At 35.5% G+C, this 17,416-nt stretch overlaps 1 protein-coding gene across 1 annotated transcript in view; it reads left to right on the forward strand.

The window, feature by feature from the left end:
* The window catches only part of LOC140750314 (uncharacterized), a 42,671-nt gene that overhangs the window by 13,644 nt on the left and 11,611 nt on the right, over positions 1 to 17,416 (forward strand). Inside the window, 27 exon segments of the mRNA XM_073083768.1 lie at positions 35 to 546; positions 785 to 940; positions 1,346 to 1,667; positions 1,912 to 2,091; positions 2,526 to 2,767; positions 2,984 to 3,170; positions 3,556 to 3,745; positions 3,826 to 3,926; positions 4,183 to 4,362; positions 4,855 to 5,036; positions 5,283 to 5,597; positions 5,711 to 5,780; positions 7,333 to 7,591; positions 10,381 to 10,601; positions 11,871 to 12,142; positions 12,314 to 12,469; positions 12,698 to 13,021; positions 13,180 to 13,363; positions 13,694 to 13,935; positions 14,116 to 14,308; positions 14,573 to 14,753; positions 15,111 to 15,208; positions 15,439 to 15,618; positions 15,980 to 16,167; positions 16,523 to 16,690; positions 16,977 to 17,120; positions 17,335 to 17,413. Coding sequence (XP_072939869.1) covers positions 35 to 546; positions 785 to 940; positions 1,346 to 1,667; positions 1,912 to 2,091; positions 2,526 to 2,767; positions 2,984 to 3,170; positions 3,556 to 3,745; positions 3,826 to 3,926; positions 4,183 to 4,362; positions 4,855 to 5,036; positions 5,283 to 5,597; positions 5,711 to 5,780; positions 7,333 to 7,591; positions 10,381 to 10,601; positions 11,871 to 12,142; positions 12,314 to 12,469; positions 12,698 to 13,021; positions 13,180 to 13,363; positions 13,694 to 13,935; positions 14,116 to 14,308; positions 14,573 to 14,753; positions 15,111 to 15,208; positions 15,439 to 15,618; positions 15,980 to 16,167; positions 16,523 to 16,690; positions 16,977 to 17,120; positions 17,335 to 17,413 — 5,526 coding nt within the window.

Genomic DNA, 17,416 nt, shown 5'->3' on the forward strand with positions numbered 1-17,416 from the left:
TACATTTCCTGAACGTCCTATTTCTAATTTGTAGACAAGCCGCTGGTTGCAGCTCGTTTTAGCAGCGGCCCTTATCCAGGGCCTGCTGTCTCTTAGTCCAGTGCCAGTAGATGAGAAAGAATGGGAGGAATTCTCAAGAATGTTAAGAGACCCGGCATATCGACTTCCGACCACAACTAGACCACGTCATTACGAAGTCTCACTTACGCCATACTTTGATTTCCCTCCCTTATCCATCAGTCCCTTCACCTTTGACGGACAAGTTACCATCTTCTTAAGCCCTACGGTGGCGAATGTAAATGAAATTGTGATGCATTGCAACGACCTCACTATTCAAACTTTGAGTATTCTTCACAACAATGTGGAGATTTCTGTCGCCAACCAGAACCCAGTCTGTGAAATGCCGTACAGTTTCTTGAGACTAAGAACTACCCAGGTGTTACAGCTGGGACAAGAATATGAAGTGAGGATGACGTTCAGAGGCAATTTGCAAACCAACATGCGAGGATTCTACAGGAGCTGGTACATTGACAGTACACAAAGGAGGTATGAAATTGAGCACGGTATTTTCAATTTTTTGTCAATAATAATTGACGTGGCTCCATGACGCTACTCAATTGCTCATTAGTAATCTGCATAGATTTTTAGCCGAATAGGAACTTCCTTTCCACAGTTTTAAACGAATCATCAATGTCTAATACATACATGAGTTTAAGGGTAAATATATCTGGTCGTATAATGCAAATAGTTAAAGGTTTGATTATTCTAATTTCGTTTTTCGTAGATGGATGGGAACAACTCAATTTCAACCTGGACACGCCCGCCAGGCCTTCCCTTGCTATGACGAGCCATCCTTCAAGGCCACATTCGACATCACCATGATCAGAGAAGCATCATTCAGCCCCACTATCTCTAATATGCCAATCAGGTCTAATACAACGTAAGTTAAATGTTTATTATTTACAATAGTACCATATATATTAATTGTGATGATATTTGACATAAATCAATGAGTGAAGAGACTCTTAAGTAGGTATAATTAAAACTTTGAATTATCGGTAGCTCATAATAATAAATCATTTACTATCAGTACTTAATGTTGCTTTTGAAGTGACATTTAATCTAATTCTATTATTGTTCATTTAATCCGTATTTTAATTGTTGCTTTGTGACGCAATAAATGTATCAACAATGTCAAGATAAGCTAAAAGAAATGTTGTATGTACCTACTCTTTCATCCATATATTTTATAATAACTAATTTGCCCCTATACTCTTCTACTACTCAAAACAATCAATGTCACACACATCACAACTTGAAGTTCAAGTATTTAAGATTTTTTTAGGTTACCTAACGGCAGAGTCTCTGAAACTTTCTACACAACGCCTGTAACTTCCACATATCTTCTGGCTTTCATTGTATCACATTATGATATGGTTGCTTCTAATAATGATGCTAACCGACCATTCCACATCTTCGCACGTGATAACGCCGGCATCACTGGAGACTATGCTCTGGAAATCGGAGAGAAACTGTTGGAAGAAATGGAAGATTTCACTCAAATCCCATACTACCCCATGGCCCAAAACCTGGACATGAAACAAGCTGCTATTCCTGACTTTTCCGCTGGCGCTATGGAAAATTGGGGTCTTTTGACGTACAGGCAAGTATTAATGGCTATTTTCTTTTATAAGAACAACTTCATCATTAGTTACTCTTGCTTATAATAACTGTATGATTCTAACAAATATTTGACGATGCATAAAAAGGAATGTTTGAATGCCCCTATGTGAAAATTGCACACTCTAAAACAGATTTACAAGCATAACATACCTGGGGAATATAAATTAAAGTAAAAGGGCATAAATCATAAAAAATATTACTAATAACTTTTATTTCTTCGGTAGAGAGGCCCTCGTCCTTTACGACCCACAGAACACTAACCATCACTACAAGCAGCGCATTGCCAACATCATCTCCCATGAGGTTACACACATGTGGTTTGGTAACCTCGTCACCTGCGCTTGGTGGGACAATCTCTGGCTAAACGAGGGTTTTGCCAGATTATACCAGTACTTCTTGACTCAAGCGGTAAGAATTTGCAGATTTCCTTACTATTGCTTGAATCTAAACGGTGTGTCTATTTTTTGTCAGATCATTTATCTACACTAATATTATAAAGAGGAAAACTTTGTTTGTTTGTTTGGTTGTAATGAATAGGCTCAAAAACTACTGGACCGATTTTAAAAATTCTTTCACCATTCGAAAGCTACATCCACGAGTAACATAGGCTTTATTTTATATGAAATATATTTGATAAATAGATTTTGAGGCGGTACAAAGTTTGCCGGGTCAGCTAGTTAGTTATAATAATGATATGCCACTTTATTAAATGTGAAATGTAATTCTTTGTCTTCTAAAATTTGCTCATGTTTAATTTTCGCTGGAATGCATTTTTTTATCAAGATAGAATAGATAGAAAATAGTTTTCATCTGTATTATAATCAAATCATTTGTACATACAGGTGGCTCCTGAAATGGGTTACGACATACGTTTTATCGTGGAGCAGTTGCAAACTGTGATGATTTCGGACTCCGTCGACGATGCTCACCCGCTCACTGATCTTAATGTTAATAACCCTACCACTGTTAGTGCGCACTTCTCAGCCATCACTTATGCTCGTGGAGCTGCTATCATCAGGATGACCCACCATCTGCTTGGATTCGAGACGTACCGCAAGGGTCTTCGCTACTATCTTAATGAAAGGTTAGTTTTGTAAAAAAAATTGTTATAATAATTCTTCTTCCACCTATCTGAGGTATCTGCCGTTGTAATAATTTCAAAGTAAGTAGTTAAAGTAAGCGAAGCCGCTAATTGAAGATTATTTCAAGAAATAGATAAATAGATAAAGATAAATCATTCGTAAAGCCTAAGCCTACTTTGATTAAATCCTTGCATACCTAAACTACCCTTTTGTTTCAGGAAATTCGATGTTGCTGAACCCCACCACCTATTCAGTGCTTGGGATAGAGCGGCTGCAGAAGATGGTGCCTTATCTGGATATGGAATCACCATCGATAGATACTTCAGGTCATGGTCCGAGAAAGCTGGTCATCCTCTGCTCACTGTAACAATAGACCAAGCAACTGGCCGCATGTTGGTGACTCAGGTAATTTAACTAATTTGAAGGCCCGTTTTTATGATATTTGTCAATTTAAAAAATAGTGTTTATATAATACGCAATCTACTTTAATGTGAGGCAGTGCTGGCACAGCAAGGCTATCAGTATAGCAAGCGGCAAGGTCATAAGCAAAACGTCGACTCTATATCAATCTGCGGAATGTTTTCTCTGCTGCTATTATTTTATAATAAGTATTAGATGTTAGTCTTCAATATGTGTCATTAATAATAGTTTGTAAATTGTAAAATATACCTCCTTTCTTGACAAGATAATCTCCTTTTATTGAGACTTACCTTTTATCATAAGTCTTCTTCAATAAGCAAGGAGTTAATATTTTATCATGGAATTAATAACCACTATTTTCATTATTAAGGCTCGTTGGGAACGGAATACCGGTGTATCAACTGTTCCAAGTCTGTGGGATATTCCTATCACCTGGACTAGAGGCGGTGCTCCAGAATTCGAAAACTTGAAACCATCTAGGGTCATCACAGCTCAATCTACGTTCATTGACCGAGGAACTACTGGATTGGAATGGGTCATATTCAATAAGCAACAGGCTGGTTAGTATTTCACCAAATTAGGTCAAATAACCAATATTATAATTATGTAAGCAAATATTTTTAAAATTTCTTCTTTACAGCTTTCTACAGGGTTAATTATGATGACACTAACTGGGCCCTTCTAACCAGAGCTCTGAGAGGCGCTGACAGGACTCGTATACATGAAATTAATCGTGCTCAGGTAGCTATGCAAACTTAATTGGTTATCTAAAAATTTAGAGGCAATTTGCATTTTACATTTGAAAGTCCATGACATCATCTGACATAAACTTGTCTGTTCCGTCCTCATTTACGGCACGGTACTCCCCTGGAATTGGGAGAGTTGAGAAGCGTAAAAATATTTAAGTTCATCATTTCACACTTACCTAATTTTGTGTTATCTATTATTGCTAACGTAACTGTTGCATGTTATTTGAGCATAAGATATATTTCCACAGATCGTTGACGACTTATTTGCTCTGGCTCGTGCCGGCGTCATGACATACACCAGAGCTTTCAACATCATGTCCTTCTTGGAATTCGAGGATGCGTATGCGCCTTGGATAGCAGCAATCAATGGATTCAGTTTCGCTATTAGGAGATTGGCTTATGACAGCGCTAATTCACAGTTGTTGCGAGTAAGTGGCGATATAAAATATCTATTTAACGTTTTATTACTCGTCTCTCCGGCGGCACCACCGCCACACCTATTTTTACCTAATAACAGCAGTGTTAGGCGCTGCTGTATTCCGGTTTGAAGGGTGTGGTAAGGGAGACAGACTTTTCCGAGGCGTTCCAGCTTAGTCCTCAGGGGTAGCGGCGCATCTGTGGCCGACCTCAGGTAGGAATATCTAATCCTATCTGAGGTTGATTACAGATGTCCATGGGCGGCAGGAGCCACTTACCATCAGGTGGACTGCATGCTCGTCTTCTACTCCTATATTATAAAAAAAAATATACAAAATATAAAAAATTAGAAGCCTTTTGCAGATAATCACACAAAAACCATTTAATGCAATGTAAGAAATTTTTTTTTGACTCTTTCTTTATTATAACATTATTCATTCATGGTTATTAACATTTTTAAGGTCCCTTAACTCTAGGGGATTTCAAAGTCGTTCTTTTTATAGACTGAAATCATCAAGCTCAGTGCAGCTATCACCAGACGTCTGGGATACTCCGAAATTGCTGGCGAATCCTTCATGGACGGTCTCCTGAGAATGCACGTCATGACGTTCCTGTGTAACATCGACCATCCACAATGCGTTGCTGCTGCCAGGGAAAATTTCCAGAGGTGGAGAAATGGTGGATTGTAAGTACTTTCTTATTTTCCAATCAGTAAATTACATGTCCATCAGGTAATTATGAAATACGATGTTTTCTGAATTACTTCAAAATTTGTTAGTAAAGCTATTGTTCTGTGATAGTGTTGCATAAATGTGTATGTAATCACGTTTTTTCTTTCATATGTAAGAGTCCATAAATATTTTTTTTCGTTTTCAAAATTGTGCTCGAGTGACACTAACTCATTTAACGACTTGATCTTTTAATGTTTTAGCGTTGCTGCGAACATGCGCCCATGGGTGTACTGCTCTGGACTGCGTACTGGTACTGCCGAAGATTACAACGCTTTCTGGCTCCGATACCTGAATGAGGACTTGGCGAACGAAAAGATCGTTATGCTGGAATCTGCTGGCTGCACCCTGGATCAAAACAGCTTAAACAGTTTCCTGACTGCTATCACTGATGGCTTGGAGACCGTTAGACCTCAAGACTTCGCGACTGCTTTCGCCTCGGCCACCAATAGAAACGAAGAAAACACCATGAGAGCCCTAACCTGGTTGAGTTCTAACCTCGATCGTACTATCACAAAGTAAGTTTCATTTTCGAAAAAATAATGAAATTTTGATTTAAGAATACATGGAAATTTTAATTAGCTATAAAGTTAGTTCTATTAAACATTCTATAATCGTCATTTTATTACAGCGCCGGTAGTGCTGCATCTCTGGTTAACAATATTGCTGCCCGTCTGTTGAATGAGCAACAAATTACTACGGTAAGTTTATGAGTTTAGCAAATATGTAAAGAAAATTTTAGTTAGACCTACTTGTATACCCTTCTACAAACTTTAAGTACAAGTATGGTTTATTAAAACATCATCATTTAAGTAAAAGTTGTTCTAACGTCCTATAGAATTCGGAATTACGAGTAGCACGGAAAGAAAATTTCTAAATTTAAGTGCATCGTATACGTTTGCATAAATTAAAAAGTTATTTCATTTAAATATTTTTGTAATTAAAGGAAGATATTATATTCAAATAGTACATTACGATACGCGTGGCGATAGTAGCCTATTTTTGCACGGCGTGAAGTTAGCGCCCGAGCGCAGCGAGGGTGCTAAACGCCGTGCACATAATATGCTACTTATGTCACAAGTATCGTATACTATTTTATAGCTCGTGTGACATAAACCCGCTTATACTTGTGAAGTAATATGAAAAAATATGATAATTATTTTGAAACTTATAAATGATTGAAACTAAAAATTATGAATTAAAAAAACAATAAAAATGTGACATAACGACAAATCTAACACCACACATACGTCGAAATCTATCAAGCCATTTAGGCTACATACAGGCGTCTAGACCAATGACTTATAATGGGAACTCCACCTAAACGTATTAAAGAAACATACGATAAGCAATCACATAATGTACTAATACATGACTAATACTAGTGATACAGTAGAAAATCGATTATCCGGACCTCAGTTATAAATATTCGCGATTATTCGTATTGACAAACGTGAACAAGTAACTTTGTAATAACCCTTGCAAATCAGCCACATTTTGTGTGACATGTGCATTTAAATTCCGGAAACTCGCCAAATCTCAACTAAAAATTTACTATAAAAACAAAAACCCGATTGCTAAAAATATAGCCTATGTTATCTCCAAAATTTAGACGAATCCAACGACACATCATATGTCAAAATTAGTGAAGTCGTTTGAGTTTGCCAAAAAATGAAAACTACATACGTAACAAACATAAAGTCGAAAAACATTACCTTCCTAAATCGGTTTAAACAGCTTTTCTTCATAAACTCAATTATCCAAATTTTCGATAATCCGAATGCCACAAATACGACAACAAATAGGTCGCTTAGTCGAGATTCTACTGGAGTAGTATTATGGCTAATTTTGATAATGATTCCTAGTTTAAATATCTCCTACTATGGTGTGTAGCGAAAATACACAGTCAAAACAAACAATAAAACTCGATAAAGCCCAACAGATAGTCTTATAGTGATGCTATTGCTTAGTATATACACAATGGCAAAAACATATATAAATACGTCCAAAATAAAATATTAACATAATTATAGCTTTAAAGAAAATACTCATTACTCACTTTTAATTTTTAAATGGCATTTAAAAGTATGAAACGTTCATAGCGATGTTTATTTTTTATAACTGTGAGGGTAATGTATTAATATTCGTACGGTGTAAAAATCGGCTACTTTGGACACAGAAATACGTGGCTAAAATGCGGGTTTAGGTCACAGAGTGCTATAAAATTAATTTTAAAAATTATATTTCTTCCAGTTCCAATCCTTCTTGGACCAGAACCGCGAGAGACTTGGCACAGCGTATAACTCAGGTGTCCAAGGCATCGCTGCCACCAGAGAGACCCTTGCGTGGTCTACGCGCAGGGTCCCCGAATTCCAAAGGTACTTCGACACGGGTTACGTAGAAGATGTTATCCAAGAAATCACCTCTTCCACAACAACAACGACAACAACGACAACTACACCAGCGCCTGAACCTACACCAGCGCCGGGTGCTGCCAACATTGCTGTGCTGAGTGTTGCATCTCTTGTAGCTACTGTTGCTGTTGCATTGGCCGCGTAAATAGCGGATATATGTATGCACATATGTATATATGCTTACTTTTTAATATAATTATAAATAAAGATATTTTAATATGTGTTTTTAATAAATTAATTTATTCAAGTTTGCTGCTTTTCTTTTCTAAATCCAAGCCCTACGAGATTTTATAGAAATAACAAAGGTACATGACACAAAATGATAAAAGAAGAAACTCAAAAATGATAAAAGATGTAAATAATTAGATGCTATTTATAATTACATTTCGAAATATAGTGAAAGAATTACAAGAACATATAATTCATCTGATGTTTATTTATCTATGGACAACAGGAAAAGGTAACAACAACAAGGAACAGAAAAAGTCCATTCCAGACGCTGTAATTTTAAATTGTGTCGTATCATATCAGCCTAACATAACCATTAAAATAGATACAGCAGCGTACATTTGTATACAACAGTTATAATTGTATCAATTGTACCTTTGTAATTTTTTTTGTGCCCGGAAATTAAAAGGACTATCCAGCGAACAGGGAGGGGTGAATGGTCATAATGCACTTATACTAGCGGCGCGACAATGCCTTGTGGTGTGGGACTCATCCTTTAGGGATGCCTACCCACTAAACACCCCCTTTCTGGCTTTAGTCCTCGGAGACTTCCAATCGACAGCCGTCGTCAAATGGCGACCTCTTAGTGGGGAAAAAGAGGTGAACCATTGTAGTTCAACTACGCTTAGTCCTCTACCATCTTTTATTAACATCAGTTCAGCCATTTCCATTGTATAAAGTTCTGCCTAAAATCAAAGCTCCTATTAAAGCTTTAGCGTAGCGTAAGCTTTCAATGCAAGCTTTCAAATAGGTATTACTTCTTTCTTTATACTCATGTCGTCATTGGAAAAACATTTTGTTTTATCAAAAACCTATATATGATAATTCCTAAATGTTATCAACATATCCTGATTGTTAGTACGTAATCATGATTATGACGGATAATAAAGATAACATTTAACGAACTTGCACGTGCTTGTACTTACACGTGAAATTTGAATTTAAGATCACTACCATCCCTATGTATTAAAGTAAGGTGTCTGGATTGAACGGTGTATTATTACACAAAAATTACATCAAGCCTGACTTTTCATCCATTTGGACTTACTTCTACAAATTCAGTAATGTAAATGTAGGTACATAGGTTTTCAAGGGCAAAGAACATTGTTAATGGTGCTGTGTTCAAGGTTGTAGATTTCAATGAGGCCAAAAAAAAAACTTTCAAAGGCACGTGTCAGCTAAAATTAATCCATTCTATAGATGAATTTTTAGGAGGTTTTTAGGAGGCTTTGAAGGTGGTAGAACTCTTTGTGGTTCGACTCCGGCGGCATACTTTTTCGAGGCGTTCCAGCTTAGTCCTCAGGGGTAGCGGCGCATTTGTGGCCGACCTCAGATAGGAATATCTAATCCTATCAGGGGTTGATTACAGATGTCCATGGGTGGCAGTAGCCACTTACCATCAGGTGGACTGCATGCCCGTCTGCTGTTCCTATGTTATTAAAAAAAAGGTCTAGAGGCCGTCATGGCTTTTTTTAACATTTTCTACTTCTATTCTAATAAAATATTAAAACATTTGCTGAGCTTCCTATAAAGTAATGCTTTTAGTATTCATGAAGTAAGTAACGAAGTAATGCCAATTTAGTAACTTCCAAAAAATATCATATTTTATTTTTATGGAGGTAGAAAATTAGGACATGGAAATGCTAGCCAGTCTGAAATTCAATCAATCAATCAATATACTAAAATTGTATTTATTTACGGCGTTAAAGATTTTTCCTCCTCATTACTATTTAAAAGTGTATAGTCTTGTAAATTAATAAATGTTAATAATGAAGTAATCAATGTGGGAATCGCGAAGATATAGTCCACTTCAAATGAATATCGTTTGTATTTTCAATATTATTGCGGAATAAGTTGCAACAGGTAGCTTTTATAGTTGGGAAGATAAGAATAAAACATATATTGAGTAATTTAGAAATTATTCGATTGCACATAACTGGTATAGCTGATTGTTAAATTTTATCTGTAGATTATAGCGTAGTTGATAAATTTATAGAACTTAAATGAAATGAAGCGGACGATAAAGTGATTAGTGATAAAAATCGTAATATACTTTTTGTATGAACATTTTGTGAGGTATCAGTCGGTCACTGGGTGTGCAGATCGCCACCATGGGTAAGTGTTTGTGGATTTACAATTTTGTACCAGGACCTTATTCTTATGACCTGAATAATACGTATGTTGCTTTTAACGAGAATATCTTTAAGGTAGTCTTTTTCTATGTAGTAAATAATTAAAAAGTTTCTATATTATTAACAAATTCATCTTTACTTAAAATATCAGTTGCAATAAATATTCATTAGGCGTATAAAATTCCATGAAATTTTTGAATCGTTATCTCTATGATTCCACAAATATGAATCCAGGGGTGGTTGGATTTTGTTTTTCTTATCTTTACACTTTCTTGATATACAACTCAATTGTACGTACCGCTACTTTTTCAAAGATGGGTACTGAATATCATTAGCTTCAACTGTAAAAGAAACCCGTACATAAAGCTATTTAAATCTTACAAGAGCGCGTGAAATTTAATCTACACTTAGTTCCACTTTGCTAAGTCCTGAATCACCTCCCAGAGTCATGTAACTCATATTCGATGTTGTTGATTATGAAGAAGTTACGTTAGAAGATATTATACTTAAGAGACATTTGGTTTTAGGTCCGAAGGCTGTGGTAGCGTTCCTGTTCCTTCTCACTGGTTTCACTCATGCTGACCCGGAACAATTTAGATCAAATTTCGAATTAATTGGTTTCTCTACTAATTTAGATGACCCAAAATATAGAATATTACACAATGTGCGGCCAACGTACATGCACGTAGACTTGGATGTCTACTTATCTGAGTCAAGATTCAATGGTTTGGTGCAAATGAGTGTTGAGGCAAGTATTTTTTTTTTATTTAAAATCTTGTCTTTTTAATTTGCTATTTATACAAAATAGAAAGGTAATAATTTAGTTGAAGGAAAAGGTTAGTAATGATTGGTAAAGTACCTTTATAAGTTCTTAGGTTATGGTCCCATCTCGATAGAGTTTTAATTTTATTTTAAAAACATAAAAGGGCTAATGTAAACATGTATTTTTAAACATCCAATAGCTTTTTTGATATTTTGTTCCTTTCCATTCGACAGAAATTTTCGAATGTTCAGGTTACTAATCTTATTTGGAGTAGGATATAAGTAATTTGTTGTATTTGAATTATTAATGATGAACAGAACATACATGTTTAAAAGTATTTAGATATTATCATTTTTTGCGATGTTGAAAATGGTTATATACAAATACGATATTCAATGCAATGACTAATTCGTACTAATCGTATAATCATAATAAATAATTAGTGATAAAAAAGTCGAACATTAAAATGGCTACGATAAATAATAATGAGGTACAGTTTGCATACATTTTATCATCAAGATTATGATAGTATGATATTATCTTGAAAGTACCGATATTTATTATCTCAATGATAATACTGACGAAATTATACATTGTACACTAAAATACTATGACATCAATAATATTGTTCTATTTACGAAGATGTTGTCATATACGTATCGATTAGAATTAACTTATCTATAGTTTGTTGTAACATTAGATATTTGGTATTAGTTTGGTGTATGCGATCTAAAGAAAGTACGTGATATTTTTTCTGTAATTAAAATACCCACGGCATCAGTATCATACCCGTCTTTCCGTTTTTATCAGCTGGGTGTGCTGGAAAAAAATTTTTTGTAATATAGGAGTAGCAGACGAGCATGCACTCCACCTGATGGTATGTGGCTACTGCCGCCCATGAACATCTGTAATCAACACCAGATAGGATCAGGTATTCCTAGTTATGGTTGGTTAATGATGTGCTGCTATCCTTGAGGACGAAGAAATAGGCAGAAATAGGTGTGGTGATGGTGCCGCCGGAATCGAACCACAAAGGGTTTGACACAACCGCAAACTACCATCAAATATTTTTTTTAGATTTAGATGTAAAGATTTTTATTGAACAAAAACACGTTACAAAAATGCAGTATTCGTAAACATCTGCAATAGTAAGAAACTGTGTCGCAGGTGTTTACGCCCATCGCGGGTAACACAGTATGCATAAATATGCTTGGCAGAAACAAAAAAAATCAAGTTTTCTTTTATTAATTTCAGGTCCTAGAAAACCTGGCCCAAATCGTAGTTCACCAAAATGTTGTATCTATTACTGGTGTCACTGTGGTCGATGAAGCTGACCAGCCGGTCACCCTCCAGTTTCCTGACTCCTTCGAAATTGACAGCTACTATGAAATTTTAAAGATCAACTTTGCTCAAACTATTCCTATTGGAAACTATACTATCACCATCAGCTATTTAGGCCAGATTAATGAGAATCCCATTGATCGTGGTTTCTATAAGGGTTATTACTACCTCGGAAATGAGCTCAGGTATATTAAATTTATAACCATTTCTTGTTGAAACTTTTAATACTCATTAATATTGTTCATTATATTTTTTCTTTACAAACTCTTCTTATTTTTTGCTGATAAAACATTTGATAACTATTAAGTGTGTCAAGAGGTTATTAAAATCTAAATGTTTTCGTGTTTTTGTTTCAGGGAATATGCAACCACACAGTTCCAACCATTCCACGCAAGAAAGGCGTTCCCGTGCTTTGATGAGCCCCAATTCAAATGTCCTTATGTCATTTCCATCACTCGTGATAGTTACCTTAGCCCATCCTACTCGAATATGGCTATCAGAGAAACTCAGGAGTAAGTGTAACTAAAGAAAGATACATTTAATATGTTTAATATTGATTCCCATATACAGAATAATATAATTGAACAGCTTACATTAAAAGTATCCTTTAATGTAAGAAATATACTCTTGTCATTTAAAATAATGTTAATATTTCGAGAACAATTATAGATTTCACTTACATCATAAAATTATCTTTTTGATTCAAGTTCATTTAATAAAGGATACGAAACATTTTTCAGGCTTCCTGGAAATCGTGTCCGCGAGACCTTCTTACCAACTCCTGTTGTTTCTGCCTACCTAGTCGCTTTCCACGTCAGTGACTTTGTAGAAACAAATCGTACAGGTACTCCTGCTAGGCCTTTTGGTATTATATCCCGCCAAGGTGTGACTGATCAACATCCTTATGCTGCTGAAATTGGTCTGAAGATCACGGAAGAAATGAATGATTACTTCGACATCGACTACTATGAAATGGGACAAGGCAATCCCATGAAGAATGATCACATCGCTCTGCCTGATTTCCCTTCTGGTGCTATGGAAAACTGGGGAATGGTTAACTACAGGTACATTATTTTCAACTCATTATAATAAGATCCCTTATTTAAAATATCATATATTATTGAGGAGTTAATTAAAATTACGATAATGATACTAATTTCTTCGGTAAAAAAATTAAAATTTGTTGTGTTGTAGGCAGAGTATGACCATCTTGTTTTTTCAGGGAGGCGTATCTCTTGTACGATGCCAGGCATACCAACCTCATCAATAAGATTTTCATCGCTACCATCATGGCTCACGAGCTTGCCCACAAGTGGTTCGGTAACTTGGTCACTTGTTTCTGGTGGAGCAATTTATGGATCAACGAATCTTATGCCAGCTTCTATGAATACTTTGGTGCTCATTATGTGAGTGTCTTTTATTTTTATTATACGCTAGGTAGATCCATGGTTAATACAATTTTAGATTTAATAATCATTTTTACAAGATTGTGTTTAATTTGCCTTGATCTTACGTATTTGAAGGTTAAATCTTGCAATTGGACTCACTTCTCAGTACCCGATTGAGTTAAAGTCTTGCATACATGTAAGGTTTGCATGACAATGTAATTAGTGACGTCATTTTAAATCCAATATGGCAGACGTCCCAATATGGTGGACTAATAATATGTGGAATAGTATTTTTAAAAACTCTTTTTCTTTATTATCTTTATTAATTATTTACTTATTATATTTAAGGCTGACCCTTCGTTAGAATTGGATGAGCAGTTCGTAGTTGACTACGTTCACAGTGGTCTAAATTCCGATGCCTCAGCAGGCGCCACTCCAATGAACTGGACTGGCGTGTCTAACAACCCCTCAATCTCAGCTCACTTCAGTCCCACCAGTTACGCCAAAGGAGCTTCAGTCTTGAGGATGTTGGAGAACTTCATGGGTTTCACTACCTTTAGGAATGGTTTACGATACTACTTGAAGGATAAGTAAGTTATTGTTAATAATAATTCCATAATAACACAGTTAGCTATTTTAGTCCAAATAATTGTTTACATAATTTTTTGTTATATTTTATAGATATTTATTTAAAGTACCCTGAGTTTCTAAGGTTTATTGTTTGTCTATTATACCTTCGTGATAAGATAGTAAAAACATTTTTCTTTCAGTGCTTATGGTGTTGGATATCCCGAAGATGTGTACAATGGGTACAGAAGGGCAGTGGCTGAGGATCCTACTTTTGCCCGTGATTTCCCCGGGATCGATATTGGCCGCGTCATGGATACCTGGGTCCAAAACCCTGGTGCTCCTGTTCTCAATGTTAATGTCAATATGGCTACTGGTCTTATTACTATTAGACAGGTTTGTATTTATAAGCTCAACATTGTTATCTTTACTTTGAATGATACTCGGTTGAAAAAATCTTTTGTGTATTAGGATTACGGATAATTTATTACTTTTTTGAATTACGTTGAAGTTCATTTGAAGGACATTAACGTTTTATACTTGTATTAAGTTGACAGATTTTGTAACTTCGATATATCTCTGTCTTAATGAATAATAAAGATAATTGTAAGGATTATTTTACCACATGCTGCAACTGCTAATGTAATTGTTTTACCACAGGAACGTTTCCAACTAACCGGTACCCCACCAGACACGCTGTGGCAGATCCCCATTACTTGGACCCACGGGGGTAGCCCCAACTTTAGCAATGTGAGACCCAGCTTTGTACTCACTGAGAGATCCAGGGATATTCCTGGTCAAGCCGGACATAACTGGGTCATCTTTAACATCGCCCAATCTGGTATGATTGCAACAACCTTCTAGTAATTTTAATAGGGCGATTTCTGTCTCTTTATGAATATTTTTGTTCACTTATGGGTATCATGGGTGCACCCCTCGTGTACACAATTATGGGTAACGAATACTATTAAGCAATTGCTAAGGATTCTAAAATTGTATCCGAAGCAATAATATAAGTACTCTACATCAAGAAAATAGATACATAGCTAAAATATGCCGATATTATCTCATTTTTATGAAATAACCTCCGTTTATGATAAATTATATATTATTGCCCCTTGAAGAGCCGTCAAAACGGGAAAATGAAATCAATTTTAGAATTTATATCTTATACTATATAATATTTTGTATTTACTAGGATACTACCGAGTAAACTACGATGATCATAACTGGGAGATGATTGCAGCCGCTCTACGTAGAAACAGGAATGTAATCCACAAACTTAATAGGGCTCAGGTATGTAACAGCAATCTATTCTATCTCCTATATCTATTCTTCCCTGTTACCAAATCCAATGTTGAATTAAAAATACGTCAATATCCGATCTTAGTTCCAAAAGGTGCCTAATGGCTTAAATTAAAAACAAAGGGCTTTGAATTACTGTTCGTTTTATAAAGTAAGCGCAGACAATATATGTTTCGAATGTAAGATTCAGTTATTTTACGAGTATGTTTGTTTTATTTCAGATCGTCAATGACGTACTTTACTTCATTCGTGGCGGCAAGATCAGTATCAGCCGCGCATTCGACGTTCTTTCCTTTTTGGAGAGTGAAACTGACTACTATGTCTGGGCTGGAGCCCTTGGGCAGCTTGACTGGATCCGCAGAAGGCTGGAGCACTTGCCAGCTGCTTTTGATGAGTTTAATGTTAGTATTTACTACAACTTTAATACTTTTTAGTAGCAATCAATAGAAAAGATTGACTTTCTAAATTGTTGCTGATACTCCTAAATCAGCAAATTTAGCGATGTAGGCTTTAGGAAGGAAATCTTGGAGACATGAACATTAAACAGCCCTAAAAAAGTTTTCATACATATGTGTCGTCTACAAAACCCCTTTGGCAATTCAATGTGGATTAAGATCAACTTAACTTATTCATCTCAGAAAATATCCGTATCCAATAAAGGAAAATGAATTAATAATGATGAGTTTTTCGTACCATTTCAGGGACTTTCATAATATGTGTCTCTCGTTGAGTTTACTTTACTTTTAATTTTGTCTTACACAGGCTTATCTTTTGGAGCTTATGGAAGCCGCTATTCAGAACTTGGGTTACGAAGAGCGCGCTACTGACTCAGTGTCCACTATCCTCAACCGAATGCAAATAATGAACTTCGCTTGCAACCTCGGTCACGAAGGTTGCATCAGCGATAGCTTGCAAAAGTGGAATCGTTTCAGGGCAGATGACTCAAACTTGTAAGTTAATGAATTTGATATTAACTTAAAATATTTTTATTATATTTATTGCTGGATTGTCTATTGAATTAATTACAATTAAAATTTTAATTACTTTGAAAATATATTTTCACAAAAGTACCGATCTTTTGAAAGTAACGTACAACTTTGTTTTTTAAAAACTATAATACGAGTATATTCTTGGACCTTTTAAATTTTCCTAAAATAGGATGATATTAAACAGGCTTTAACTTCTAAATTTGTAAAAAAAAACTTTTAAAGTCTGGTGTTACTTTATAAGTTTCATAGATTTATATTAAAACACAGTGTTATATTATATGATTAGTTTCTTATTTATCTTTTTTTCTTTCTACAGGGTTCCAGTTAACGCTCGCCGCTATGTCTACTGCGTCGGTTTGCGGAACGGCAACGCCTCGGACTTTAACTTCCTCTTCCAAAAGTACAACACTTCTGAGAACACCGCTGACATGGTCGTCATGCTGCGTGCCCTTGCCTGCACCAGGGATCAAGCTTCCCTTCGAACGTAAATTGTTTCTCATTTCTTATATTTTTCATATGACAATGCTACTATATGAAAATAATTGGGTATATGTATGTATCAAAATCATTTTCGTGTTACTACTGAGCAAGGTAAATTCTCAAAGTAAGAGGAGTTTAGACCATAGTTCACTCTTATTAATGAATCCGGCATTATCCTCGGCCTTAATTTTATATGAATGCGTCGCTTTTGTTTAAAGTCAGTTTTTATCTTCAAATATTATTAATCTTTCTACGATGTACAAAATGAATTACATTTATTATTTTTTCAGCTACCTCTTCGAGTCTTTGTACAACAACAAAATCAGAGTTCATGACAAGACTAATGCCTTCTCGTTCGCTCTTCAAGGCAACAGACAGAATTTGGGAATTGTTCTTGACTTCCTTTACCAGCAATTCCGTAACATCAGACAACAGTAAGTTGAAGTGGGAACACCTCTTGAAGTAATCTAATTAAAAGAAAATGAGAAAAATGAAATTATTTTAAGTTAATGTCTAAGAAATCGATATTAAAATTCAATCAATCGAGTTCTTGTACAGCGCTTGTATTTTTAAAAGTTTCGATTAATTATTAAAAATCGGAATACCTGAATGAAATGAATGTGCTAAAAATTATTTACTTTATTACAGTTACGGCGGCGAGGCTCGTCTAACAATCGCCGTGAATGCTGTGGCTGCCTTTTTGACTGACTTCCAAGATATTTCTCGGGTA

Source organism: Epargyreus clarus, unplaced genomic scaffold (assembly GCF_041222505.1).
Source record: "Epargyreus clarus isolate Ecla_fem2 unplaced genomic scaffold, WU_Ecla_fem_2.2 ptg000019l, whole genome shotgun sequence".
NCBI lineage: Eukaryota > Metazoa > Arthropoda > Insecta > Lepidoptera > Hesperiidae > Epargyreus > Epargyreus clarus.